We start from the raw sequence: 26,845 nt of genomic DNA on the forward strand, positions 1-26,845 counted from the left end.
AATAGTATTTTGTGTCATCATCTCAACTGATAATTTATAGTTACGTAGTAATATGCACATACATGGTTATCTTCTTTTCTTCTTTCATTCATTATTGAACAATTATATATATACACACAGACACACACACATATATGTTGCAACGTGTCAACTAGTTCTATAATGTCTTCACAGAAAACATTTTACATTTCAAATGTGCTTCTTAAGCTTAAGAGACCATCATTAATGCCTTTCGACCTCATACATAGCTGTGTTGGGTTTGGGTTTATGTTCAGCCCCCTCCCCCCGGCAATAACTTTGAGCAATGTTTCTTTGATCCTCTATTTTTCTTAATACATATATTTTTTTTCATTGTTTCTTATCAAAAAAATATAAACATAGAGGACGGAGAAGAAAAAAGAAGCAATTCTATGAGTCATTGTGGCCATCATCTGATTGATCATACCTAAAGAAACCTCTAGTCCATATATTGATTAGCTCCGATGATCCACCTATCCTAACCAAGGTTTTAAGTATCTTAACGTATCCGCCGATATGTATCTTTTTTTTAGGGTATCGATATGATACGGCACCGATACGATACTTAAAAAGTATCAACTGTATAGGGTCGATACATGACCCGATATGGTTAATACTCTCCAATACGATACATTGTCTCTTAAAATCACCTTTCCGATACGATACCCGATACCGATAACTTAAACCTTGATCCTAACTATCTGATTTGTCATAATGTTTATAAGTAAATTAATACGAGTCTAACGCTTGGAAGGCCTATGACTAGCCATTATAGGCAATCTTTGGAACAGAAGTTCTTTCAGCTGGAACATCTCAAGTTCATGTCCTGACTCTATGTCGGTGTGTACATGGTCATGAACTTCATTCTATTAAAAAGAAGGGAAAATTACTTGGACACCCCTAGACTATTGCCCGTTTTCTTGATATCTCCCATTTTTCAAAAATTTACTTGAACACCCCTGCATTTTATGATTTCTTTCAAGTAGGTCCTGTCCGTTAGTCAGTCATCATTTAGTAATGACATCATGGATTAGAAAAACCCTAAATGCCCAAACTATCCTTTAAGGGTAGTGAAGTGACCCTTTTATACCCTAAATGCCCAAAAAAATTTCTTCTTCCTCAGAAAAAATTCTTTTTTCTTAAACAAATTTTAAATCAAAATAACCCAAATCCTTCTTCTTCTTCTTCTTCTTCTTCTTCCTGCAACCCACCGATTTCAGAAAAATTTTCTTTTCTTAAACAATTTTAAATCAAAATAACCCAAATCCTTCTTCTTCTTCCTGCAACCCACCGATTTCAGATTCAAACCCTAATCGATTTCAGAAAAAATTCTCTTTTCTTAATACATGGCACCTTCTATGGTTCTTGAAACAGCAGCCATGGCTGCCGGGAGGTGTGGTTGCAGTAGCGACAACCTCTGTCAATGCAACTACCAGAGAAGAAGAAGACGAAGAAGCAGGAGCAGCGACCACCATCACCTCCATTGCCAGAGGAGGAGAAGGAAGAAGAAGAGAAGAAAGCAGAATAGCGTACATTTTTCTTGCTCGTCAGACCTTTGATGAGCTTCACTGAGTTGCAGAGACGAGGGTAAGAAGAGAGACTCAAATTGCAGAGGCGATAGGGTGAGGAGGGGGACTCAAATTGCAGAGGCGAATGGAAGTTTGGGATTTAAGGTTCATAAATGGGGAAAGGGAAAAGACAAACATAATGAACATGTATTTAATACATGAGTAAAATATGATAGGGTAGGAGGTATGGCAGCAGAAGGTGTGGTTGCAGTAGGAAGAAGAAGAAGGGTAAATAGTTATTTTAATTTCACTGTTTTCTATTGAATAGGTGATAAGGGTAAAATGGACTTTTCCATTCAACCACTAACAGCAGACCAGCACCGTCAGGTTTCAGGGGGTGTCAAGTAATTGTTTGAAAAGTAAGTATATTAAGAAAACGGGCAATAGTCTAGGGGGTGTCCAAGTAATTTTCCCCAAAAAAGAAAGAAAAACACAACAAAACAGAATGGTAGTTTGCCCGTATTTTGTGTTTCTTTTAAGGGCTTCATAGGGGACATTGCAATATCAAAATCTTGATTCAGCTCCAAGACCACTGTTCAAGTAATCAGAATCGATCGCTGCCGATTCCGATCCAGATCGGAAAAATCGGCCATATTCTGCGAGGAATCAGAGGTAATCGGCAGAAAATCCCTCAAATCACTGGACCAAATCGGCCAGAATTGGTATTGGCTGCAGCCAATTGTGATCCGAATCGGCCGCTTCAGCCGATCCGATCCCGATTCCTTGGACTGTGTCCAAGAGACCAAGCCTCAACCCCCAATCCATAAGTTACCACTGCCTAACTTTTCAATCATTAAAACCATAATCTTTTATTTATAAAATCTATGTTTTCCCTTTTCAGATTCTAGATATTATCAGATATGAAAAGTTCATAGCAATTCAAATTAAAGCAAATATGATAAAACAGATAAACTAATGGCATAATCTGTAGTTAATTCTGTTTATTGACAAAGGAGAGAAAAAAGAGGAGGAAAAGAGAAGAAGAGTGTTAGGGACAAAAAAAAAGCAAAAAGCATTTCCGACCAATATCTCTGATCCAACAAAATCCCAAGCCATGGATGCCCAACGGAAGCACATACTGCTTATGCACATCCACCTACAGATTGGAAACAAAAGGCCCCATTAAACAACCCAGACAAAAGGTGCCTAAACTACCAAACAACCCACAAGAACTACAACCAGACCCAACAAGCTCAAGCAAGTTAAGCCAACAAGAAGCATGGGGAAGGCTAGAGCTTGGTGTTCTCCCTAACGAATTGATCTGGCTACCTTGGCTCATTAGATTTTTAAATTTTTATCAGAACTATCCTTCCCAGATGAGACCCCAACCATCAAAAGAGCTAAATCTATCCCTTATCTGTGCATAATTGAAGAACTTCATCGCATTACCACCTAACTCTTTGATGGGGCTAGGGTAACTAAACAGCAAACAAGACTCTCAACCCAACAATGGGATCGACTGTACTGTAGGACAACACGTGCACCTTTAACTAACAGCAACATTAGGGTTTATAACAGACCTAATAAATTTTTTTTGGGGTGAATAAACAATTCATTACCAAAGAAATAAAAAATAACAAAGCCTTGCCTTTACAGAGGAAAGGAGGATAAGGCCTGAAGATAGAAGGGGGAAGACCCCAAGAAGCAACAATCAGCCTGGGAAGGCAAACAGAGGAGGCAAAGAAACCAGCAGGGCTACCATTAATAAGCACTGAGAAATGAAGAGTAGAAATGCAGTGGAATAACCAATTGATAAAGGCAGGGGAAAGGCCATTTTGTGCAAGACACTGACAATGAAATCCCAAGACAAGGAATCGAATGCTTTATGGAGGTCAATCTTTATAAGAGCAGCAAAGGGTGGGATTTCCTATCAAAGACTCAAACAAGCTCATTACAGAGCAGGATGTTATTAGAGATGTTTCTACCAGAAATGAAAGCAGATTGGTTGGGACTAACTAGGGAATCAACTACCAACTTGGAGACGATTAGCAAAGACTTTGGCAACAAATTTGTACAAAAGGTTGCAAGGGAACTAACGTGCCAGATCTCGCTTCCGGGCATGGGTTTCATTTCGTACATGCCCGAAATAGAAACAACTTGAGATTTCAGTCAATTTAGACCAAGATTTAGTTCCATGGGCCGTGGTACAGGTGAATAGCAGACTGACCGATCCTCTTGACAGTGTTCTTTCTGTGGCAAGCGTAATCGAACAAGTGAAACATGTTGGGCTAAACATTGTAAACCAGAATGGGCTCCGCAATTACCTAATACCATCGTGTCAAATGGTAATACAGAGAAGGTGTCTTTTGGCAACACCACCCTTGTCTCTTCATCTGGAGCTTCTCCATCAAGGTCTGTGTCTCGCGATGACTACAATCAAATACTTAAACGTCTCCATAATCTTGAGTTATCCAATACTACTTCCTTATCCACAACCACACTGGCTCACACGGGTACATCAGCATTTACCATATCTTCTACTCCTTGGATAATTGATTTTGGTGCTTCTACCCATTTGACTGGTACGTCAGAATTGTTTTCTTCTCGGTCCAAAGTTCCCAATTCTTTCCCTGTAGTTCTTGCTAATGGGTCCTCTACCCATGTGAGTAGGCATGGTATAGTTTCACCTACTTCATCCATGACTCTGTCATCTGTCCTTCATCTACCACAATTATCTTTAAGTCTTTTATCAGCCAGTCAACTTAATAAATCTCTTAACTGTTTTGTCACCTTCTATCCCTCTTATTGTGTTTTTCAGGATCTTCAAACAAGGAGGACGATTGGTGGCAAGCTTGAGCAAGATGGACTATATTATCTGAATTACGTTGGACCCTCTCCTGTAGCCATAGTTTAAAATCTCGTTTCGTTTCAGTAGAAATTTCGAATATTTCGAGTTTTTCTGTCGAGTTGAAACAAAATGTAACATCTAATTGAAAAAAAATGCAATATTTCAGAAATTTCGATCATCTCGTTTCAGAAATCTCGGTAATTTCGGTCTAAAAATGCACTGTTTCGTCAAAATTTCGGTTATTTCGATCATTTCGGCATTTTTCACCCCAAATGGCCAAGCAAAACTCATAGAAAAAATACAATATTCCGAAACGAGATTTAATACTATGACTGTAGCTACTACTACTTTCAGTGGTCTTTCCCTTATTCAATGGAACTTTCGATTGGGGCATCTATCGTTATCCAAACTTCAGCATATGGTAGCTAGTTACGAATCTGTGTCTCACCTTGAGTGCAAAGCATGTGAACTCGGGAAGCATTATCAGTCGTCTTTCCCTTTTTGTAGTGTGGAAGTCCTTTATTTTCCTTAATACATTCTGACATTTGGGGTCCTTGTCGTGTCATAAAAAGGGTTTTTTTTTTTATTTTGTCACCTTTGTGATGATCATTCTCATTTGACATTATTGTATTTATTGAGAGATCATTCAGAATTTTTGCTGTTTTTAAAGATTTTAATAGTGAAATAAATATTCAGTTTAATGCTTATATTAAAGTTTTTATCTGATAATGCACTTGAATACACTCGGCACGAGATATCTTCTCTTTTTGTTCTAATCATGGTATGATCCATCAAACGAGTTGTTGTCGTACACCCCAACAAAATGAGGTTGTTGACAGAAAAAACAAACATTTATTGGTGATTGCTCGGTCTCTAATGATTCATAGGAATGTTCCCAAACGTTGTGTGATGCAGTTCTCACAGCTTGTTATTTAATTAACCGAATGCCCTCTTCTATACTAGATAACCAAACACCTTTTTTATTGTGTTTCCAAAATCTTCATTATTTTCTTTGTCACCTAGGTTTTTGGATGTGTATGCACTGTTCATAATTTGCAGTCCCTGGTTGATAAATTGTCTCCCATGGCTGTCAAGTGTGGTTTTCTTGGTTACTCTAAAACTCAAAAAGGATACAAATGTTATGATCCTCTTACTCAGCGACAGTTTGTCAGTGGCGATGTTACATTTTTTGAGAATACTCCATATTTTCACCCACTGCCACTAGCTCTTCCCTTGACACAGATGTTGTTCGGTCACCTCTTAAGTAACTAATATGTCCTGCGTTCCCTGCATTCACATGAGCAGATCAGCTCCTCCCTCCGTTGGAGGTACGAAATCAGTGGATTGTCAAACTGCCGGTCCGTGTCCCCTGTTTGAGAAGATGGACCCTCATCCACAGGGGGAAGTTCCAACTCTTTCAGAGCCTCTTCATCCAAAGCTGAAGAGGTGGCCCGTCCCCTGCGAAATAAAAGCTTCGATCCTACTCTTGTGCCATTTGATGATGCTCCAACCACTACCTTGTCTGCACCACTGAAAGTGTATTAGCAGCTTAAGAAGACAGTGCAGCCTAATTTGGTTCTTCCTGCTTCATAGACCACCGCACGACTTGATCCTCCAGCTGGATCTCCTGCTTCCACCTCGTCTCCTGATGACATACTAGTTGCTCTTCGCAAAGGTACCCGTTCTTGCACTTAAAAATCCATGACTACTTATCCTATAGAAAATTTTACTTCTCTATCTCACCTCCCATCTCCCTTACATAGCCTTGCTTTATCCTTATCTAATCACTCCATTCCTAAAACTCATCATGAGGCTTTATCTCATCTTGGGTGGAAAGTAGCTATGGAAACAGAAATGGATGCCTTGATTTCCCGACAGACATGAACTCTGGTGGATTTACCTCTAGGTAAGGACCTTGTGCAATGTCTCGCTCAGTGTACACCATTAAGTACAGTCCACATGGCGTAGTTGAATGGATAAAATCCTGTATGGTTGCGAAGGGATGTACTCAGACCTATGATGTGGATTACTTTGAGACCTCTCCTGTTGCTTGTTTTAATTCAGCTCGTATGCTCTTTTCCTTAGTTTTGAATTTAGACAGACTTTTATATCAGTTGGATATCAAAAATGCTTTCTTATATGGTGACCTTAATGAGATGTATATGGAGCAACCACAAAGGTACGTTGCTCAGGGGGAGAATGCTCACAGAGTTGGTAAGTTACACAAGGCAATTTATGATTTAAATGGTTTGATAAGTTTAGTTTGATTGTTACTCGGCGTCGGCGTGGATTCTCACAATGTAATTCTAATCAATTTGGTGTTTATTCATTGCAAGGATTCTAGGGTGATTGTATTGGTTGTGTATGTAGATGATATTATCATATTTGGGGATGATGCATCTGCAATTACAAAGGTGAAATCTTATTTACAACAACATTTTCAAATGAAATACTTGGATTCCCTCGGGTATTTTCTTGGTATTGAAGTGCTTCGAAGTAAAAAAGGGGTTAGTCTGTCATAGAGAAAATGTGTTAGATATTTTATCTGAGATTGGTATACTTGCTTCTAAACCGGTTTATACTCTAATGCAAGAGTAGACATGTAACAATAGATCAGACCTATTCTCAAGCCAGGATCTCAAGAAACAGTCACTCCCAAAAGTCAAGTCAATAGAAAAGTCAACCTTCTCAAATGAAGGTCCAACTTGAGATTTCTAATCCCTGACGATGAATAATAACACCCTTCAGAAGATGAGAGTGATTGGATAAGTAATTTGAGAGTAATTAGAAAATTTAAACTCGACAGAAATCTGGACATAATAGTGAAGAATAGTCAAACTAAAATTAAATCAAATCAAACCAATAGAATTCCCCCAAATTCAGATCGAGTTCTATCCTTGATATGAGCTATCAAACCCCCAAATATTGAAACTGAATTAGATTGCTAATTAGGGAGTAATTAGATCAACAATAAACTGAAACCCGAACTCACTGAGTTAGAGTGATTTTAAAGTAGCAATCAATATACTGATTTTCTGCCCACCAAACTAAGGTTTAATGTCACTTTAGGGATGCTCTTTGATGTCCCAAGGTTTCGTGGAAATCAGATTGCAGAATCAGGAGTAATTAGCAGATCACTATGTGCTGAAATTAGAGTGAAAACGGAGTAGCTGCTGGTTGAATAAATCAGAAATTAAACTAGAATTTGATCTTACCTGCTAATAGGGATCTGATAATCAGTGAGGGACCAATCAACCCTCTTGAAATATTAGATCAAACACCAACAGTGACTATAGATTTAAACCAGAATGAAAACACAAAGAGAAACTGGTGGTAGAACAGAGAAAGGGGAAGGAATCCTATCTCAGGTTGAAGGGAATCTCTCCCATTCTGTCTCTCACAGATTCTGGCAGCCAAAGGCAACTCAAAATTTTATTATTCAAGACATGAAAGAGGCTTACCAGACTTACAGTGCTTAAATAGACTGAAATCGAAACTCCTAATTGAGTTAGGAAAACTGAAATATACTCCTACTATGAATAGGAGTACTTACAACTTACAACTATTAAATAACTTCTCATACTTCAACTGGGAATGAAAGTAAAGCTAATAAACTACTACTAAGCCTAATCCCGTAGGCCTACCTAGTACCCACATTTTAGGCCCATTACAAAGAAAACACAAGGAATCAAAAGCCCAATACATACATATCCCATCCCAAGGATCCAATAAAATAAGCCCTGTAGGTGACTTATCTGCATCATACTCCTATGGATCCACATCAGAAGTTTGGGACTACTAATGACGAGGAATTTGATGACAAGCAAAGGTACAAGAGATTAGTAGAGAAACTCATTTACCTAACTATTACCACACCTAATATATCCTTTGTTGTTGGAGTTACTAGTCAGGAATAGGAAAGAATAATCGAATCGAACTCATGAATTTACCAAGGTCAACTTAGGGCCCAAGAAAGGATTTTTCTCTTCAAAACCTCTTGTATTGGAAAGTTGAGTGGACGAGGAATCATACATAAATGATCGAACTCTCATGTGTCCCGTTTTATGGAGTCACCTAAGAAGACTCACTAGGAAAAAAATTGTCAAATCTTCAGGTATCTCAAGGTGATCTAGGAAAGGGGCTCATTTACCGACCTCATCAGCATATTAATTAGATTGGATATTCTGATGCAAACTGGACAAATGCTGACGGTGATAGGAGGTCTACCACAGGTTACTATACGTTCATTGGTGGCAATCTTGTCACATGGAGAAGCAAGAAGCAAACAATTGTGGCAAGATCCAGTGCTAAGGTTGAGTATAGAACTATGGCTCATACTGCAGCTGAGTTGATGTGGTTAAAATCAATACTTCAAGAGTTGGGGTTTCTTGTTACTAAACCTATGAAGATGTTCTGTGATAATCCAGCTGTTATTGACATTGCCAGTAACCCGGTGCCTCATGAAAGGACCAAAAACATTGAAGTTGATAGTCGCTTTTTTAGGAATGCAGTAATAAGGAAGTTGATACTTCTTTTGTTTCTTCTGCAGATCAGTAGGGTGATATGTTTACCAACCCTCAGTTTAGTCCTGCTTTCCAAAAAGGCTGTTCCAAGCTGGGCTGGGCATTCATTTATATGTTCAAGATTGAGGGAGAGTGTTGAATGTATGGGTATTGTGTTATTATTACCGCAGGGGTATTTTGGGGAGATAGTTTTATTTCTTTTATATTTGTTTGTGTTGTTTAATAGTACTTTTTTGGTATTAAGGGTATAGTTTTACTTTCTCTCTCTTATCATATTACATAAACATCGTAGGGATCACAGTTTGTCATTCTGTAATCTGTACAAACCGTGAGTCTGGTTTTTTCTCCAGTGCTTGCGGCTCTCTCTCCTCCTTTCTTCTTGTTTTTTTATGTTGCAGATACTGGTTTCTTGTGCTAAATATTGTTTTAAACCTAAAACTCAATCAGCTACTTCTCCATGCAGCTAAACAAAGAAGCAATATAGCATTCACAGGGACGACAGCTTCTTCCACCATCCTATTATGATGTGCAGATTCAATATTGCTTTACAAAGAATTAGGAGATTTTATAGGGTGTGGGAGAAGTAGACAGATGGAAGTAGTACATACTAATCAGTATATGGTAAATTAACAGAAAGATATTCCTAACCCAAACAATTGAGAAGAACTCAATCAAAATCAGCAACTTATTGTACATAATAAATAAATAAATACCAGCAATAATCACCTTTGTCAAAGTCTTGGCAAAATACAAAGGATGAACCCCATTATTAATATCTAGCATCCTCCAATCAACTAGAATATCCAATGCATCAGGATCTATAGCCTGTATGAAAAACCAAAATTGCATGTGAAATATGCAAATAGGAATCACAGCATAGTGAGTGCAAAGATGATCCCAATGTTTAATGTTCAAAAAAGAAAAAGAACAAATAAATGAACATAAAAAAGGTTTTTTGTACACCACGTTGAGGAAGCCTTCCCTCTACAATACACCTTAAGGTGCCATGTGGGGGGATGCAGCAGTTCCAACTGCTAATACATAGGGAATGGTACAGATTGCGCATTTGTCAAATTTCAGAGCCAAATGCAATCATATACACTCCCACATATTGGCATTCTGCAATTTGAGCTGTCCATTTCTTTTTCAACCATCTTTCCAGAAGTTTGTTTCTCTACCAGATTTTCAAAGCTTTATCTTGCCTCTTAGCCAACACTCAATAAATAAACAGAGGCAGAAAAAGAAAGAAAGTAGTCCAGGAACAAGCAGTTACTAGCCTCAAAAAGATCATCATTGAAAGGGATATCAGCATCACTGCCCCTGTCTGAAATGTTGTTATAGTTACCATCTACCCTTCTGTTCGTATACATTGAGATATCCATCCCAATCAAAACATTCTGAAAGAAATACAACCACAAAATCAAACAATTTAGCATTTGCAGTTATACATGTTGAAATTTTACTAACAGTATTTTCATGTACATGCAAAATAAATATTTTTGTATTTGATGCACAAATAGCCAACTTGTGCCAGCAAGGAAATTCATTTTTTACTCACAATATCTAGTGTGGAATATCAGCCAAAAGTCATATGAAACTATCTTATCTGCCCATTCTGGATAAAATTACATGTAGATAAGAAGGGGTGAATTACCAATCCTGAAGAAGCTCCCTTCCATGCCCTAGGGGGGTGAGACTAAATTGGAAACAGAAGAAAATAGTCCAGGTTTTCCAATCTCAGCATGAAAGAAGGGAAAACAGCAACTCAATTTAAATGTATAAGCAGAATCCCATAATCACATAAGCAGCTACTATATGACTTTTGGGCTGACACCATCCAAAGGTTGACCAATACAACACTAAAGACAAACACTTTTCATACAGAAACATGCATCCAAATAAGCAACAATTCTGGAACACAGAGCTACTAAACTAAATTCAGAAAGAAGAGAGCATTACTCACCACAGGATTACTTGCACCGGGATCTTGAAATATGTTTTCATCATCAAAAATTTCAAAAAATAGATCTGGAAAACAAAAAGACTAAAAGTCACTAAAAGAAAAAATTGGGTAAATACATACGAGTCTAATTATTCGAGAAAAATTGAAAGTTGCTAACCTCCATAGTCATCAATAATATAATGAAATTCGGCCCATGAGATTTGTTCATGTGGTTCGCAATGTACCATCCCAGGGAATAACAATAAGGCGTTGCTATTAGCCTACGAAAGAAAAAAAACACTATAAATACAGAAGAAAAGAAATTGAACATATTTTCTTATGAATTGATATAATTAACAAGCTATTTCATATCAAAGGATTTATGTTTTGTCATAGTTGTTCCAAGTCTTGGCTAAAGCATGCGATGCCTCTCTGAGCCTACATCATTACTATTCACTTATTCAGCTATATACCAGAGAATTTATCAGAATACTTATCCAAGCAAATATACAGGTCAACATCAGTTCAAGAGGTCATGAAGCAAAGGACTTTTGCAAGTCTTACACATTGCAGCTTAGGTGGCATCTAAGCAGTTACACATGTCCACAACTTCATGGAAAGTTTCAACCTGATAAACCAAATTTGCCCACATTGCCAAAATTCCCTTTTCTGGGCATTGAAAATTCAATTCAGTGGCTAACGGTATTAGGGAAAGACTTCAACACCAGCATATCTAAAGAACATAGAGCTAACATAGAATTCAAATTGTTTATTTTTCTTACAGTGAGAGGAGTAATAAGGAAAACATGAAGGTAAAAAGGTAGTTAGATTAGGTTAAGGAAAATAGCCTTTTCACTTTTTTTAGGGTAAATTACACCTGGAGTACCTATCGTTCAAAGAAATTAAACAAGAAATTACACCTGGGGTGCCTCACCTTCGTAAATACATCACCAAGTTGATTGCCGGAGTTGACAAATAGAGTTGAAATAATCTTCTGCATGACAGCATTCCTCACAAACTGACAATTGACCTCAATGTGCTTGGTCCTCTCATGAAAAACTAGATTGCAGGTTGATTATCACAATACATCTTTATTAGTTTAGGAGCAACAAATCCCAAAACTTGTAGGAGAGACTTCAACCACATCAACTCAGCTGCAGTATGAGCTATAGCTCTATACTCAGACTTTGCACTTGATCTAGCTATAGTAGACTAATAGTCTACTTCTTACTCCTCCAAGCATGGTTCAAGATCCAGGTCAAAACCTGCAGTTTCGACCGAGATATCTCAGTATCGCAGGTTTCCGGTACAAAACCATGGGTTGATAGGTTTCAGTTGGTTTCGACATGTTTTGACCAAGTTTAGGTCGAAACCTTAGTTTCGACCTGAACCTGGTTGGACCATATATTTAAAGTTCCTTATCTCCATCGAAACTTGAATCTTTCATCAAGTTTCAACAAAGAAGGTGCTGATTTCGCAAGTTTCGACTAAGGGGAAGAAGTTTTGCCCAAAACTTGTACTTTTTTGCCAAAATACTTTATCTAACGCCTCTTTCTTGCACTCTTCTATGCAATCAACCTTGCTAGACAGTGGATTCGCTACTTGAAGCTTGAAGGTAATACCATTTTTCCCCAAATCCAATTTTTTTTATACTAGAAATATGGTAGATTTATTTCAAGTTTTTAATATACAAGATAGAATGACCCGATCTATGACTTCATCACAACAACAAACTCAGCCTTTATCCCAACTGAATGGAGTCGGCTACATGGATCCGAACAAAAAAAAGTAGGGAAAACTTAGGCATAAGCAAAAAAGGGGAATGAAGAGATGTGAAAAGGGGGATGGAGAATGAGATGAGAAATGAAAAAAAAAATTTGACAAATGAAAGAGGGAAGAAGCACAGCCCAGCAAGTCAGGAGAATCTCAGCTAAATGGGGTCTGCTACATGGATCAATGCCCTTCAATAGGCTCTATCTGAGGTCATACTAGGTACAAGACCTAGACTATGCAAGTCCTTCCTCACAACTTTTACTATGGTCATTTTAGGCATGCCCCTAGCTCTTTTAGCTCCTTCAATTGAGTCAGATTATTTTTTAGGTTGTTGAATTGATTTTTAATTATGTTTTAAAAAATGCATTTTCCCACAACAAATTTTTGAAAAAAATAGGGGTAATATGCGATGGATGGAGTTCAAATTAATATATGTTAGACACATCTACAGTGTGATTTTATTTAACGCTTTTATTTTTTTCTTTTCGGATTTTTTAAAAATTATTGCTAAAATGCAAAAAAAAATGAAAATAAATAAGACAAATGTTCTATTTTGGTTTGAAAAATCAAGAAAATTAATTGAAATATTGGAAATATGTTTTCAGCCAAAATTGATCAGTAATGTGATGTTCTTTAATTAATTTTGTTGATTAATTAATTAATATAAAAACAACAACAACATAGTCTTATCCCAACTAAATGGGGCCGGCAACATGGATCCTTGCTCTCCAATCAGCTCAATTCGACGTCATACAAGATACGAGTCCTAAGCTATGCATGTCTTTCCTCACCACTTCTCCTATGGTTAATCTAGGCCTGCCCCTGGCTCTTCTAGTCCCTTCAATATGAATCAAATCACTCTTCCGTACCGGAGCATCCGAAGGCCTCCGTTGGAAATGGCCATGCCACCTCCAACGACTCTCTCGTAGGTTATCATGAATCAGGGCTACTCCCAACTCAGCTCTAATATGCTCATTCCTTACTCCATCCTTCCTAGTTTTGCCACACATCCATCTCAACATCCTCATCTCCACTACACTTAGTTTATCTATATGAGTCTTCCTAACTGCCCAACATTCTACACTATACATCTAGCCAGTCGTATGACAGTCTTATAAAATTTTCCCTTAAGCTTTAAAGGAATAGGCTGATCAATGGACGCATAATGTAGAAGGAGTTCAACTAAGAACAACTCTACAGTACGATCGATGACAGGGTGCAGAACATCAGAATAGCAATAAACCAGAATTAGTAACTTCGGAGGTGGAGGGCAAACCAGCCAACAGATGGCTACCAAACTTAGGTTGAGTGGAGGTGATGCCGATCAGATCCTTTGCTCCAAATTAGAGCCAATTCTGATGGCTGAATGCTGAGTTATGAAGAGGACTTGAAATTAGAAACCAGCCTTCAAAATAAAAGGTTAATGGAAAAACCAGTCTGGCAAGCAGTTGGGGAAACCAAACAAAGTCGATTGATGAGCAGGTTGTACTCTCCAGATGCTTCGAATATGGCCCCAATAGGTTCCGTAGCTGAAGCGATATGAAGCCTTGAAGTTGCAGCAGAATCAGCAGAGAAACAGATACGCAGGGTGCAACAGTCTTTCACTTGATTGTGTAAACAGCAGTAGCAATACTTGGTGTTGATTGTGGAATTGATTCAGGTCTTCAAGGACTCTCCAGCAGCAATAGTTGCAGACACAAGAGACAGCAGCAAGCACACTTGATTGGGAGCCGAGGAATAATAAAGAAGAGAAAATAGAATAGGAGGGAAGATAAGGAGATTCAGCTCTCACCAGCCAGGCTCTCTCAGCCCTAGGGGTTTTGGCTCTCACCAGCCAGGCCTCTCAGCCCTTCATCCACACAGGGGATAACAGAATCTTCATGCTTCAAGAAAATTTCATTCAACTATTCAAATCATGGGGAGGCTTCTAATAGCCTTTACAATAAATAGATGGCTTATACTTGCACCTCAAGTAACAAAGAAATAGAAACTAAGCTTGGAAATAGATACTGTTAAGAGGGAAAATCTCTCTCGGGATTAGTGTCAGAATTCTGGCGCTAATACCAAGAGGATCTCCTCTCTTTATTGATGTCTTTTTCCTATTTTGCCCCTGTACACTTTAATCCCTAACCCCTTTATATGAGAAATATATTGCAGCCCTCTCTCTTTAACGAGAGTGCTGCTCTTTGGCCCTCTTTCTCTCTTCTTCCCCTTTCTTCTTCCTTCTTCTTTTTCTGTTTATTTACATGGTATCAGAGCACATCTGATTACTGGGTACAAGCTCACGCAACTCCACTTGGTTCTCCATAGCTTTCTTCATCCCCACAACAAGAAGGTGAAGGTGTAATCAATCTCCTAGGGCTCTTGACTTCTCTTCTGTAGCAGGGGGTGTTTCACCCCAGATTTTCTTGCAATTAAGAACTGTTTTGTGATGGGTTGATGACATCGTAGATCAGGTTTGATGTCCTCTTTCTTTTCGGTTGATTTCTGAAGAATAGTGGTCGATTCTATGTTCTATAATGCTGATACTTGTGTAGCTCGATTGGGATTTATATTTTACACTCTACTATGAGTTCTGCATTCAATAGTGAAGGGATTAAATTTTCATATCGATTCCTATGGCTACCTGGTTCTCGGTTTGGCTGATTGGGATTGATGTTTATGGATGTATGGCTCTTTGATTGGGATTATTTTTCAGCTACTTGGGTCAGTCTTTTGGTGCTCATTTGTTGAATCCCATTGGAATGTGTTGCTGGTTTATTGTTTGAAGCATATTGGACTATTTTTACTGCTGTTTGGAGTTCTTTGAACTACTTTGCTGCTATTTTTTGGACCTGTCAAGTGTTATTTCTGGTTTCTCTTTATATTGGTTGTAATGGGGGAGTCACAAAAGGATGCTAAATTGGTGACTGAGGTTGTATCCTCCTCATCAACGTATCTCACTTCAAAGAAATTGGAAGGGAGTCACAACTTTCAGCAGTGGCAGAAGATTGTGTCCTTAGTTTTAACTGGATGGGGTAACAAAAATCACTTAACAGGGGTGAAGCTTGTAGGCACTGATGAGTCCTCATGGGAAATTACTGATGCTCGAATTTTGGGACAAATGTTGAATTCCATGGACAGTAACATTGTTGACCTGGTTACACATATCAACACTGTCAAGGAACTATGGGATTACTTGGCCGTGTTGTACTCTAGACACAACAACCTTTCGAGGATTTATGAACTGTCCCAGGAATTCTATCGTGTTGATAGGAAGGGTGGTCCACTTACCCAACACTTTGCTGATTTCAAGCGCATGTATGAAGAATTGAATGCACTGCTGCCCATTACCTCTGATGTGACACAAATGCAAATCCAACGGGAGCAGTTGGTTGTTATGAGCTTCTTGGGAAACTTAGGACCAGAGTTTGATTCTGTTCAATCTCATATCCTTGGCGGTGACAAGGTTCCCTCGCTTGCAAATACCTTTTCTATGGTTCTTCGTGTATCTCGAGACACTACACGAGACTCTAGCACTATTGATAGCACTGCCCTTGTGAGCAATGGCCGTGCAGGAGGACGTGGTCCTACCAAGAATCCCACATCCGTTGCTTCTTCATCAGCTAGTACTCAAAGTTTGACTGATAAATCTGAGAAAACTGGTCCGGTGAGGGTATGTCACCATTGTGGTAGACCTGGCCATATTCAACGCTTTTGTTGGAAGTTACATGGCAAACCACCTCAGTCCAAGACAGCTGACACTGCTACCACTGAACCAGCAGCCCCTTTTGTGCCTATGGAGGAGCGTCGTGTGCCTTTGACTATGACAGAGGAGGAGTATGCTCAGTACAGCCAGGGAAAGGCATCTCAGGAGACTCCTTCCACTGCTACTTTGGTTCAGACAGGTAATGCCACTGCCTGGTTCTCCACCTCTAGGCCCTAGATTATTGATTCTGGGCCGTCTGATCATATGTCTGGGACGTCAGGTATCTTTTCCTCTTACATACCTCTTCTTCTACTGTTACCCTTGTTGATGGTTCCTTTGCTACAGTCAAAGGTACCGCTGTACCGGCACTGTTCAGCCTACTTCTGCCATATCTTTGTCTTCAGTTTTTTATTTACCTAAATTCCCATCTAACCTTTTGTCTGTTAGCCAACTCACCAAGGCATATAACTGTTTTATAACCTTTTTCCCTGACGGTTGTGTCTTTCAGGATCTCCAGACGAAGAAGACAATTGGTAGAGGCAGAGTATCGGGGGGGCTATATCTTCTTGAGGACACGCCTTCTGTTGCCTGTTCGAGTACATCATCCCCTCACCAGATACATTGTCGGCTGGGACATCCCTCTTTACAGAGCTTGTAGATACTTTACCCTAGTTTCGTTCTCTTTCAGTTTTAGATTGTGAGTCTTGTCAGTTTGGGAAACTTGTGAGTTATTCCCCTAGAGTCAATAAACGGGTCGCTGATCCTTTTCCTTTGGTTCATTCTGATGTATGGGGTCCTTGTCCCATAACGTCCAATCTTGGGTTTAAGTACTTTGTTACTTTTGTTGATGACTACTCTCGTGTTACATGGTTATATTTAATGAAGTGTCGATCTGAATTGTTTTCTATCTTTTCCACCTTGTTGCTGAAATAATAAATCAATTTGGTTGTTATATTAAAATTTTGCATAGTGACAATGCACGAGAATACTTTTCTGCTCCATTTAATGCTTTCATGACCACTCATGGTATTATTCATCAGTCTTCTTGGCCTGACACACCTCAACAAAATGGTGTGGTAGAATGGAAGAATCGTCACTTGATGGAGGTTACTCGGCCCCTTCTCTTTGAAATGAAGGTGACCAAATCCTTTTGGGCGAATGCCATTTTGACTGCATGTTATCTCATCAATCGCATGCTCTCATCACTGTTGAAAGGTGGTATTCCTTATTCCTTGCTTTTTCCTTCCGAACCTTTATTTCATTTGCCACCACGTGTTTTTGGGTGTGTTTGTTTTATTCGAGATCACACTCCTGGGTTATCCAAACTTGACCCTAAATCTCTCAAGTGTATTTTTGTTGGCTATTCCCGCATTCAGAAGGGGTATCGGTGTTATTCTCCCACTCTTCAGAAGTATTTTATTACTGTTGACGTCTCTTTCTTTGAGTCTCAGTCATATATGGATACACTGGTTATTTCATCTACTTTGGATGAGAATATTCCCATTTATATTGTTCATTCTCCTATGTCTGTGCCTGTTTCCCCTGTTCATGTACCGATGCTTGCTCCGCCTGTTTTTGTACCTATGCCTGTTCGGCCTGCAGTTCGCAATGTTTACGGTCGTCGTCCAAGGGAAGAAGCTGCTGCCCCTGTTGACCCTCTGCCTACTGCCATGTCTTTGCCGTCTGAGGATCCTACACCAGTCCCTGTTCGTCCGCCTTCAGATTTGGACCTTCCCATTGTTCAGCGTAAAGGTAAGCATCGGTGTGTTCGCCACCCTCTTTCTGCTCATGTTTCCTATTCTAGTTTGTCTACTTCCTTTCGTGCTTGTATGTCTACTATTGAATCTCATCCTATTCCTAAGACCACTGCAGAGGCATTGTCTAGTTTTGGCTGGAGGACAGCTATGGAGGAAGAATTGCAGGCTTTGGAACATAACCAGACTTGAGATCTTGTTCCATTGCCACCTGGGAAATCCGTTATAGGCTGTCGATGGGTTTCTGTTGTCAAGGTTAATGCAGATGGCTCTCTTGCTTGCCTTAAGGCCCGCCTGGTGGCTAAGGGCTATGCACAGGTTTATGGGGTGGATTATTCCGATACCTTTTCTCCAGTTGCTAAAAACACTTTTGTTCGGGTTTTGATCTCACTTGCAGCCACTCATAGGTGGCCTTTGCACCAGCTCTATGTCAAGAATGCATTCCTTCATGGTAATCTCCAAGAGGAGGTATACATGGAGCAACCTCCAGGATTTGTTGCTCAGGGGGAGTCTGGCTTGGTTTGTAGGTTGAAGAAGCCCTTGTACGGCTTGAAACAGTCTCCTAGGGCCTGGTTTGGTCGGTTCACAGAAGTAGTTCTTGAGTTTGGTCTATCTTGATGTAACAGTGATTACTCTCTCTTTTATCGACAGACTAACACAGGCAGAATTTTCCTTCTTGTGTATGTGGATGATATTGTCATTATTAGAGATGACTTTGAAGGCATTAAGAGTTTGAAGTCTCATTTACAACAAAGGTTTCAAACTAAGGATTTGGGGAAATTAAATTATTTCCTAGGTGTTGAAGTGGCTCAGTCGAGGAAGGGTATATCCCTCTCACAGCAAAAATATACTCTTGATTTACTTACAGAGACTAGGATGTTAAGGTGTAGACCTCTTGATAACCTGATGGACCCTACTGTCAAACTTGTTGCTGATGAGGGAGATGTTCTTGCAAATCTAGAGAAGTATAGAAGACTTGTTGGAAAGCTCAACCATTTGACTTTCAACAAACCCGATATTGCCTTTCCAGTGAGTGTTGTAAGGCAATTCTTGTCATCTCTTCGAACTCCTCATTGGGAGGCTGTTATCCAAATTTTGAGATATCTCAAGAAGGCTCCAAGACGAGGATTAGTATATGCTGACCATGGACATGGGAGAGTTGAAGGTTTCTCAGATGCAGATTGGGCTGGGTCACCTATTGATAGGAGATCAACTACAGGTTATTGTGTTTGTAGGAGGTAACCTTGTCTCCTGGAAGAGTAAGAAACAAAGTGTAGTGGCTAGATCAAGTGCAGAGTCCGAGTATCGAGCCATGGCACATGCAACTTCTGAACTGGTTTGGCTAAAAATGTTACTGACTGAGTTTGGGTTTGAGGATTCTTCACCAATGCAACTGTGGTGTGATAACCAAGCAGCAATACATATTGCCTCAAACCCAGTGTTCCATGAAAGGACCAAACACATTAAGGTGGACTGTTACTTTGTTCGAGAAAAGCTTCAGCAGGGAGTAATCTCTGCAAAGCATGTCAAGATAGGAGAGCAACTCGCAAATCTTTTTACTAAGTCTTTAAGAAGTGGGAGGATTGACTATATTTGTAACAAGCTGCGCATGATTGATATATATGCTCCAGCTTGAGGGGGAGTGTTAAGATGGAGAATATCCCTCTCGGGATTAGCATCAGAATTCTGGCTTTAATACCGAGAGGATCTCCTCTCTTTATTGATGTCTTTTTCCTCTTTTGTCCCTGTACACTTTAATCCCTAACCCCTTTATATGAGAAATATATCGCAGCCCTCTCTCTTTAATGAGAGTACTGCTCTTCGGCCCTCTTTCTCTCTTCTTCCCCTTTCTTCTTCCTTCTTCTTTTTCTGTTTATTTACTAAAATAGTAACTAGGATTGACTCAAAAATAGAAACTAGATATAATCTTCAAGTCTTCTAGGAGTCTTCTAAATATTCCAGCCGATACTTGTTCCTTGTGGATCCCATTTTTAAGTGATCAAATATTGCTGCCAATGCTCTTCATTGGTGGTCCCCACCTCTGAATATGGCTCCATCAATTCTAGCAAGTAGCCTTTAAATACTTAAGCCCCAAGAGACAATTATACCTCTCACTTAAAGACTTGAATCACTAATAAATAAAAGACTATTCTGCCTCCATGGTTCTTCTAGTAATATTCTCATCAAACCAAATTAAGGGGTTGTGATACTATTCACGTGAACAGCAATGTGAACAGTGTTTTGGCCTCTTCTTCTTCATATTTCGATATACATTAACGCATCTACGATTGAGCCTAGATACCTAAAATAATCATTTTGTGGAATCTCCCTCATCAATTTTAACCACCTCATTATCCTATTTTAATTCGTTGTGTAACATCATCTTCATTATCTTCTGCACATCACTATAAACCAAGGTTTAAAATCTCTTTTAGTTTCGGTATTTAGGTCTGACCAAAATATCCGAAATTTCAGATGTTTCGGTTGAAATAATGTATTTTCTCTGCAATGTTTCGGTAGGTCATTTCAGTAGGTTTTAGGCCAGGTTAAGACCTGAAACTTCATGGAAACCCTATTTTAGGCTATATAAACACATTTAAATGTTCAAATTACAAAAATAGTTACCCAAAGTGGTGTTTTGGATTTGCACCATTGATTGGCAATATACGGTCGAATCCTAATGTATAATTTAGTTAATAACACATTTACACATACATTACACATACACATTGTTTAAGACTTTAAGCACTAGAGGACATAATAACTAATAAACAATTTAAACAAGTAAATTCACTTGGAAACATAAATTCAATGACTCATAAGTCATAATATTAAGTACAATAAGTCAATAACGACAGTCAAAATGGTTGGGGATGGCAGAGTTTCCAATAAGTACTTAATATTATGACTTATGAGGCATTGGAAACTCCGCCATCCCCAACCTTTTGACACTCGATTTCTTCTCTACAACAACGACAGCCCTCGTTGCAAGAGGAAGGAAGGGGTTGCAGGAGGGAGCCAAGGGTAAGGAAGGGGGCAGGGGAGAGAGGGAGTGAGGGAGGAAGGGGGTAGAGGGGTTGGAGGGAGAGAGAGGTGCAGTAGCCGGCAGCTGGCTATCAAGGAAGATAGAGTGGACATCCAACGGCGCTCTATGTCTTTGCGGTTGAAACAACTGCATCAATCTCTATCTGCCCGAAAGACCACATCCATTCCATTGGAAGAGATGATGGTGGGAGGAGTTTGGAGGTGGTAGCATGGGAAAAGTTGGAAATATGAAAAAAAAAAAGGTACCCAAAACATAATATATCAAACCTGAGGTACTCCAAATGTGATTTCTCCAAAAGTCTGATACCCCAAATATAATATACCTTTTTTATGATGAACAATCCACCATCAATTAAAGTTTATTATTCTAGTAAATTTGTACGTGTTTTACGATATATATTTTTTTGGTTCAAAATTTTACAAAATATCGCCTTTGTATAGTTTATTTATTCTAATTACAAAGGAACAAATTTCTATTTTCTTTTTCCTTTACACTTCAAGGTGTAAAAAGGAAGGAGGAGGCTACATGATCTTCCCAATTCTTGGCTCAACAACCCATGCACAACAACAATCTAGCTTTCAAGAAGCACAATCAGACATTAAAAAAAACGACCACCAAGCAGATTCATTGTATTTGATGAGACTTTTCTTCAAGTATTCTAGCTTTCCTTTCTCCCCAAATCTCCCACAATATTTGTTGAGCACTGTAGCTGTCGTTGTTGTCAACACATTCAACCAGGCAGCCACTTGGGTAGTGAGCATGTGTTGGTGTTCTTGATGGTCAACACACTCACTCAAATGGGCTGAGATGCAGGCATGTGACATGTGGATGGTCAGTCTGAAGATGAGCAAAGTGGACAGCTGGGCCGACATGGCTGGACAGTTGGCAAAGGCGTGGCAGATGGCTTTGGTAGCTGGATAGTAGGTTTGGCAATGTGAGCAGTCTTCAGAGTTGAAGGATGAGCTTTGTTGACTGACAAAGAAAGAGCAGCTGCATGAGGAAGACTGCAGATGAGACAGACTGTCATCCATGAGTAGTAAGCATGGAGAGCTGTAGATAATAACATGAGCATGTCAATTGTTGGGAGCTATCAGGAGAGATTCAGTTGTCAGTTATATGGACAAATGGCAGCTTGTTTCAGTTGGTAGATAGTAGTGGCAGCCCACAGTCCAATTAGAAGCTATAATTAGCAGTTACATGGGCAGTTAGGAAGCCAGTGTGACACGATGACTTGACTAAAGAAGCTGTGAAAAAAAACTCGGCTACAATGCTTAAAATTGGTAGCTTCATCCTGAGCTGGCATCTCATGAGATATTCATGACAGCAAACACTCTCATAAAATGAGTGTGTCGCATCGCATGACTAGGTGAAATTTCCAGAGCCTTCTGTGGCTGGAAGAAGTTGAGATAGTTCCTGGGATACATGGGCAGATGGCAGCCTGTCTGATGATTTGGCATGGTCAGGAGGGTCATTGGAAGCATTGTGATGAGGGGGAGCTGCTGTAAGGTCAGCTGGAGTGGATGTTGACTTGGTTCAAGGAAGCTTGAAAGTGAAGTGCAAATGGTTTGAAGTGGCATTTTGTAAGTGCAGTACCTTCAAGAGTGTTTTGAGTTATCTTTGAGGCAGATTATGTTGAAGCTCAAAGGATGAGATTTTTATATCTCAGAGTCATTGTTCCAATGCCTCAAGAATCAAGACAATCTGAGGCTGGGTGAAGGAGATGAAATAGACAGTGAAGATGACACAGCTGTACAGAACACTGTTTCTGAATGTCCAGTGACTTTGAGCTCCATTTTGAGCCCCTCCCACTGATCCTGAGATGAATCTCAAAACATAAAGATTGAAGCTATGACAGTCATCTTTCTATTGCATTTGGAATCTCATTAATCCGAGTCCAAACGAAGGAGATACGGCTTAAACAACAGAGGCAGCACATATGCCAGAATTATGATTTTACATATGCAGTAACTTCACTGAATTTTTTAGCAGTCCTACTTGCAGATTTTGTAGAATCTCAAAAGAGGAAAGTTTCGCATCTTTGAGGCTTCTTTCCAATGCCTCAGGAATCATGTTAATCCGATGCTAGGAGAGGAAGTTAGAGCAGTTTTCCCAGTAATGTGCAGAAGCTGGTTAGAGCGCACCCAGTCCGACTGGAAGTGGAAATAAGCTTGTTTTGGGCTTGTTATTTTAGGGATTTAGCTCCCAAAATCTGGGGAAAACAGATGGGGAGAACAAAATAAAAGTAAGAGAAGAAGAGGAGAAAAGTGAAAGAGGAAGGAGAAGGAGAAGCTTCAATGGGAAAATCCTAAGCTATCAACCATTCTTGAATGCTACAAGCTAGGAGAAAAAGAGGGAGAACTTGTGAGAGCTTCCATGTGTTTACCCTATTGCTATTCACCATTCTTGAGAAGGGTTGTTCTATTGATTGTTCCAAGAAGGGGATTGAAGAATCCATTGAAGATTTGGCTAGGGATTGAGTAGAGAAAGAGAGCTTGAGAGGAAGAGAAGGAAGAAGAAGAGAAGAGAAAAGGAAGAAGGAAGACAAAGGAGTGCATTGTTGACCGGAGACATCCGTCATCAAGAACTCCAGAGGTTGCCAGTAGTAGGTAATCCATCTCAGTAAATCCCCATTGTTATTGTATTCACTGTAGGCCATATGTATGTGATGCAGCACCAAGTAGGAAGAAGAAGAAGTCCTGAACTTAGGGCTTAGGTTGGGAGCCATAGATTAGGTTTGCTTTGTTAGCATTTTCCATACTTAGTTTATTTTTCTATTTTTAAATTGGCCCGGTTCAAGTTGTTTACATTCAATTGGTTCAATTGGTCCAATTTAAGTGATTTTATTTAAAGTCTTTTATTTTAAGTTTTTTATTTTTTGGGTGAATAAAAGAATTCATTACCAACGAAAGAAAAAGAAAAAGGGGCCCCCAAGGGGGGAATTACAAGAGCCAACCGCTAACCAAAGCTTCAGCTAGAGGGAATTGGAGCAGCAAAAGATACATTAGAGAGACCCCAGGATACAACAATAAGTCTATTCCTTGGGGTGTCGGAACAAAAAAAGGGAGGGGTTAACAATATTTTGGAGGAGATTTCAAAAGAAATGAAATCCCAAATCTGTTGATATGAACGAGAATTGGAGGTCCATTTCCTGATATTACGCTCCATCCAAATATGGTTGAGGGCAGCACAAAAAGCCATCTTCCCAATAGTGTTGCAAATAGAGGATCCAGTAAAGGTCATATCAACCCAAATCCATGCTCGTGAGAAAGGGAGAATTCTTCTTTGAGCAGGCCAGCATTTGGTCAGAATACCTTTCCAGATGGCCTTAGAGGTAGGGCACTCGAAGAATAGGTGAGCAGAGTCTTCAACATTGTTCCAACAAAGGCAGCAGGCAGTGGAGACCTGTATCTGACGACTACGAAGAAGGCCTGGGTAGGAAGATAGTTGGTGAAGACTCTCCAGGCAGTAAAACAAAGGCGGGGAATATGATGCTTGAACCAGAGAAGATTCCTCCAAACAGCTGTCGTGCCTTTGAACCGGATAAGATTCCAAGCTGCCTTGGAAGAGAACTTAAGCGAGCTGTTTGCTGTCCAAGAGACACAATCACCTCTAGCTGGCAATCTTCTGGAGATGGACTGAAGGTCATTCCAAATAAGAGAAACAGACAGGGAAGAGGTAGGGGGAGGAGCCCAATCATCCTGATGAAGGATGTCCGCTACAAGAGCCAGCCTATGAAGACCTAAAGCATAAATTGTCCTTGGGGTGACCAGATGCAGTAAAATTCCCTTGGGGTGCCAGTGATCCAACCGAAGGGAAGTAGAGAGACCATCACCAATCTAGGAGTGGATAGAATGGAGAACAAGGTGGCGGGACTCAAGGATCTTACGCCAAACCCAAGAAGCATCAAAAGAGGCAGAAGCAGTCCAAATGGAGTCTTAACGGAGGAGACCCGAATAAACCCAATCAACCCAAATGCTCTTCTTTTTTTAGGCCATCTTCTAGATCAGCTTGATGATACTGGTCGTGTTCACATCTTTGATTCTTCTTATGCCCAGACCACCCTCCTTTTTTGGGAGGCACGCCGAAGCCCATCTTATGGGATGGAGGAATCTTGAGGATTCGGCTCCCTTCCAAAGGAAAGAAGCTAATAGAGATTCCAAGGACTTGATGGTTGCTTGCGGGAGCCCATAAATGCCAGACCAGTAGATATAAGAAGCCTCTAAGACAAATTTAATAAGCACCAACCCGCCTACATAAGAGAGAAGCTTGCCTTTCCACAACTGGAGTCTTTTCCTTATAAGATCCAACATGGGGGTGCAATGATGAGCAGAGAGCCTGGCAGGAATTAAAGGAAGCCCCTGGTACTTGACAGGCAAGTGCCCCTCTTGAAAGCCTGATTTCTCAAGAAAACCCACTTTGTCCAACTCTGAAACTCTAGCAAAGAAAAGAAGGGACTTGGAAGGGTTGATGCGACAACCCAATAGCTCATGAAATTGCTACAGACAAAGCAAGGTGTACTCAAGGGAGGCGATGGAGGCCTTGGAAAAAATCATCAAGTCATCAGCGAATGCTAGGTGGGTAAGCTTTAAAGCTTTGCACTTGGGCATAGGAGCAATGAGTTGCTGATCAGTACAGATCTGAATTTGCCTAGAAAGGACTTCCAAGGCCAAGGTGAACAAGTACGAGGATAGAGGGCATCCCTAACAAATCCCCACAGAAGCTCCAAAGTAACCCGCAGGACTACCATTAGTTAAGACTGAGAACTTTGGGGAAGAGATGCAGGAGCTAATCCAATGAACAAAAGGCATAGGAAACCCCATCTTGAGCATAACTTGAGATATAAAGTCCCACCTTAGAGAATCAAAAGCCTTGTGAATGTCAATCTTCAAAAGAATAGACGGGGCATGATTCTTCCTATCAAAGCCTCTGACTATGTCATTGCAAAGAAGAATATTGTCTGAGATGTTCCTGCCTAGGATAAAAGCTGATTGGTTGTCACTAACCAGTAAATCCACAACACTCTTGAGTCTTCTGGCTAGGATCTTAGCAATAAACTTGTAGAGAAGATAACATAAGGCAATGGGCCTGAAATCATTCATAGCCGAAGCACCTTCCTTTTTAGGAATAAGGCAAAGAAAAGTATGATTGACACCTTTGATCTGGCTGGGGTTGAAGAAGAAGCTTTCAATGGCAGCAATAAGATCCACCTTGATGATATCCCAGGTAGCAAGAAAAAATCCAATACTGAAACCATCGGGCCCTGGAGCACCAGACACCTTTAGAGAATGAATAGCTTCCACAATCTCATCTTCTTTGGGGATAGAGCTCAAAACATCAAGATGATCAAGAGGGATGAACTTGTTGAGCAAATGACTTTGGATAGGAACATTTCCCTCCATGGGAGCATTGAATATACCTTTGAAATGCTGAACAGCCAAGTCCTTTATGTCCCTAACAGTAGTGGCAAGAGAGCCATCATGGGAAGTGAGCTGAGTGAGGAGTTTGCATTGACACCTGGCCTTGCTGAGCGGTGGAAGTAGCGAATTGGAATCACCCAAGTCAAGCCATTTGATTCTAGATTTCTGCTTGAGGAAGTTCTCTTCCGAGGAGCAAGGAGGATAACTCAATAGTGGTCTCTTTCTCGACTTCAGCAAGAAGGCTATTGAGGATGTCAGCCTGCAGCTGAATCTGAATAGAGGCAAGCCTCTCTTTACAATCAGCAACTTGAAGAGTGATATCACCAAA

The 26,845-nt window shown here is 39.9% G+C and overlaps 1 protein-coding gene and 1 long non-coding RNA gene across 6 annotated transcripts in view; one reads left to right on the forward strand and one right to left on the reverse strand.

The window, feature by feature from the left end:
• Positions 1 to 26,767, forward strand: LOC122660438. Of its 3 annotated transcripts, XR_006332687.1 has the most exons (5): positions 1 to 11; positions 7,371 to 7,375; positions 8,282 to 8,433; positions 8,893 to 8,895; positions 26,756 to 26,767. It is a non-coding gene; the product is annotated as an uncharacterized LOC122660438 (long non-coding RNA). The 3 variants fall into 3 exon arrangements; XR_006332688.1 differs by lacking the exons at positions 8,893 to 8,895; positions 26,756 to 26,767 and adding an exon at positions 24,537 to 24,547; XR_006332686.1 differs by lacking the exons at positions 8,893 to 8,895; positions 26,756 to 26,767 and adding an exon at positions 11,679 to 11,690.
• LOC122660437 (uncharacterized protein At3g49140) overlaps positions 1 to 26,845 on the reverse strand; it is a 57,558-nt gene that overhangs the window by 18,937 nt on the left and 11,776 nt on the right. For 2 of the 3 annotated variants that reach the window (XM_043855746.1, XM_043855745.1), the window contains exons 4-7: positions 11,018 to 11,120; positions 10,861 to 10,925; positions 10,175 to 10,294; positions 9,624 to 9,722 (exon numbers count right to left, since the gene is read on the reverse strand). In XM_043855746.1, the coding sequence (XP_043711681.1) occupies positions 9,624 to 9,722; positions 10,175 to 10,294; positions 10,861 to 10,925; positions 11,018 to 11,120 (387 nt within the window). The remainder of the gene's footprint in view (positions 1 to 9,623; positions 9,723 to 10,174; positions 10,295 to 10,860; positions 10,926 to 11,017; positions 11,121 to 26,845) is intronic. The other variant, XM_043855747.1, reaches the window with a different exon arrangement.

This window comes from Telopea speciosissima, chromosome 4 (genome assembly GCF_018873765.1).
Source record: "Telopea speciosissima isolate NSW1024214 ecotype Mountain lineage chromosome 4, Tspe_v1, whole genome shotgun sequence".
Taxonomy (NCBI): Eukaryota; Viridiplantae; Streptophyta; class Magnoliopsida; order Proteales; family Proteaceae; genus Telopea; species Telopea speciosissima.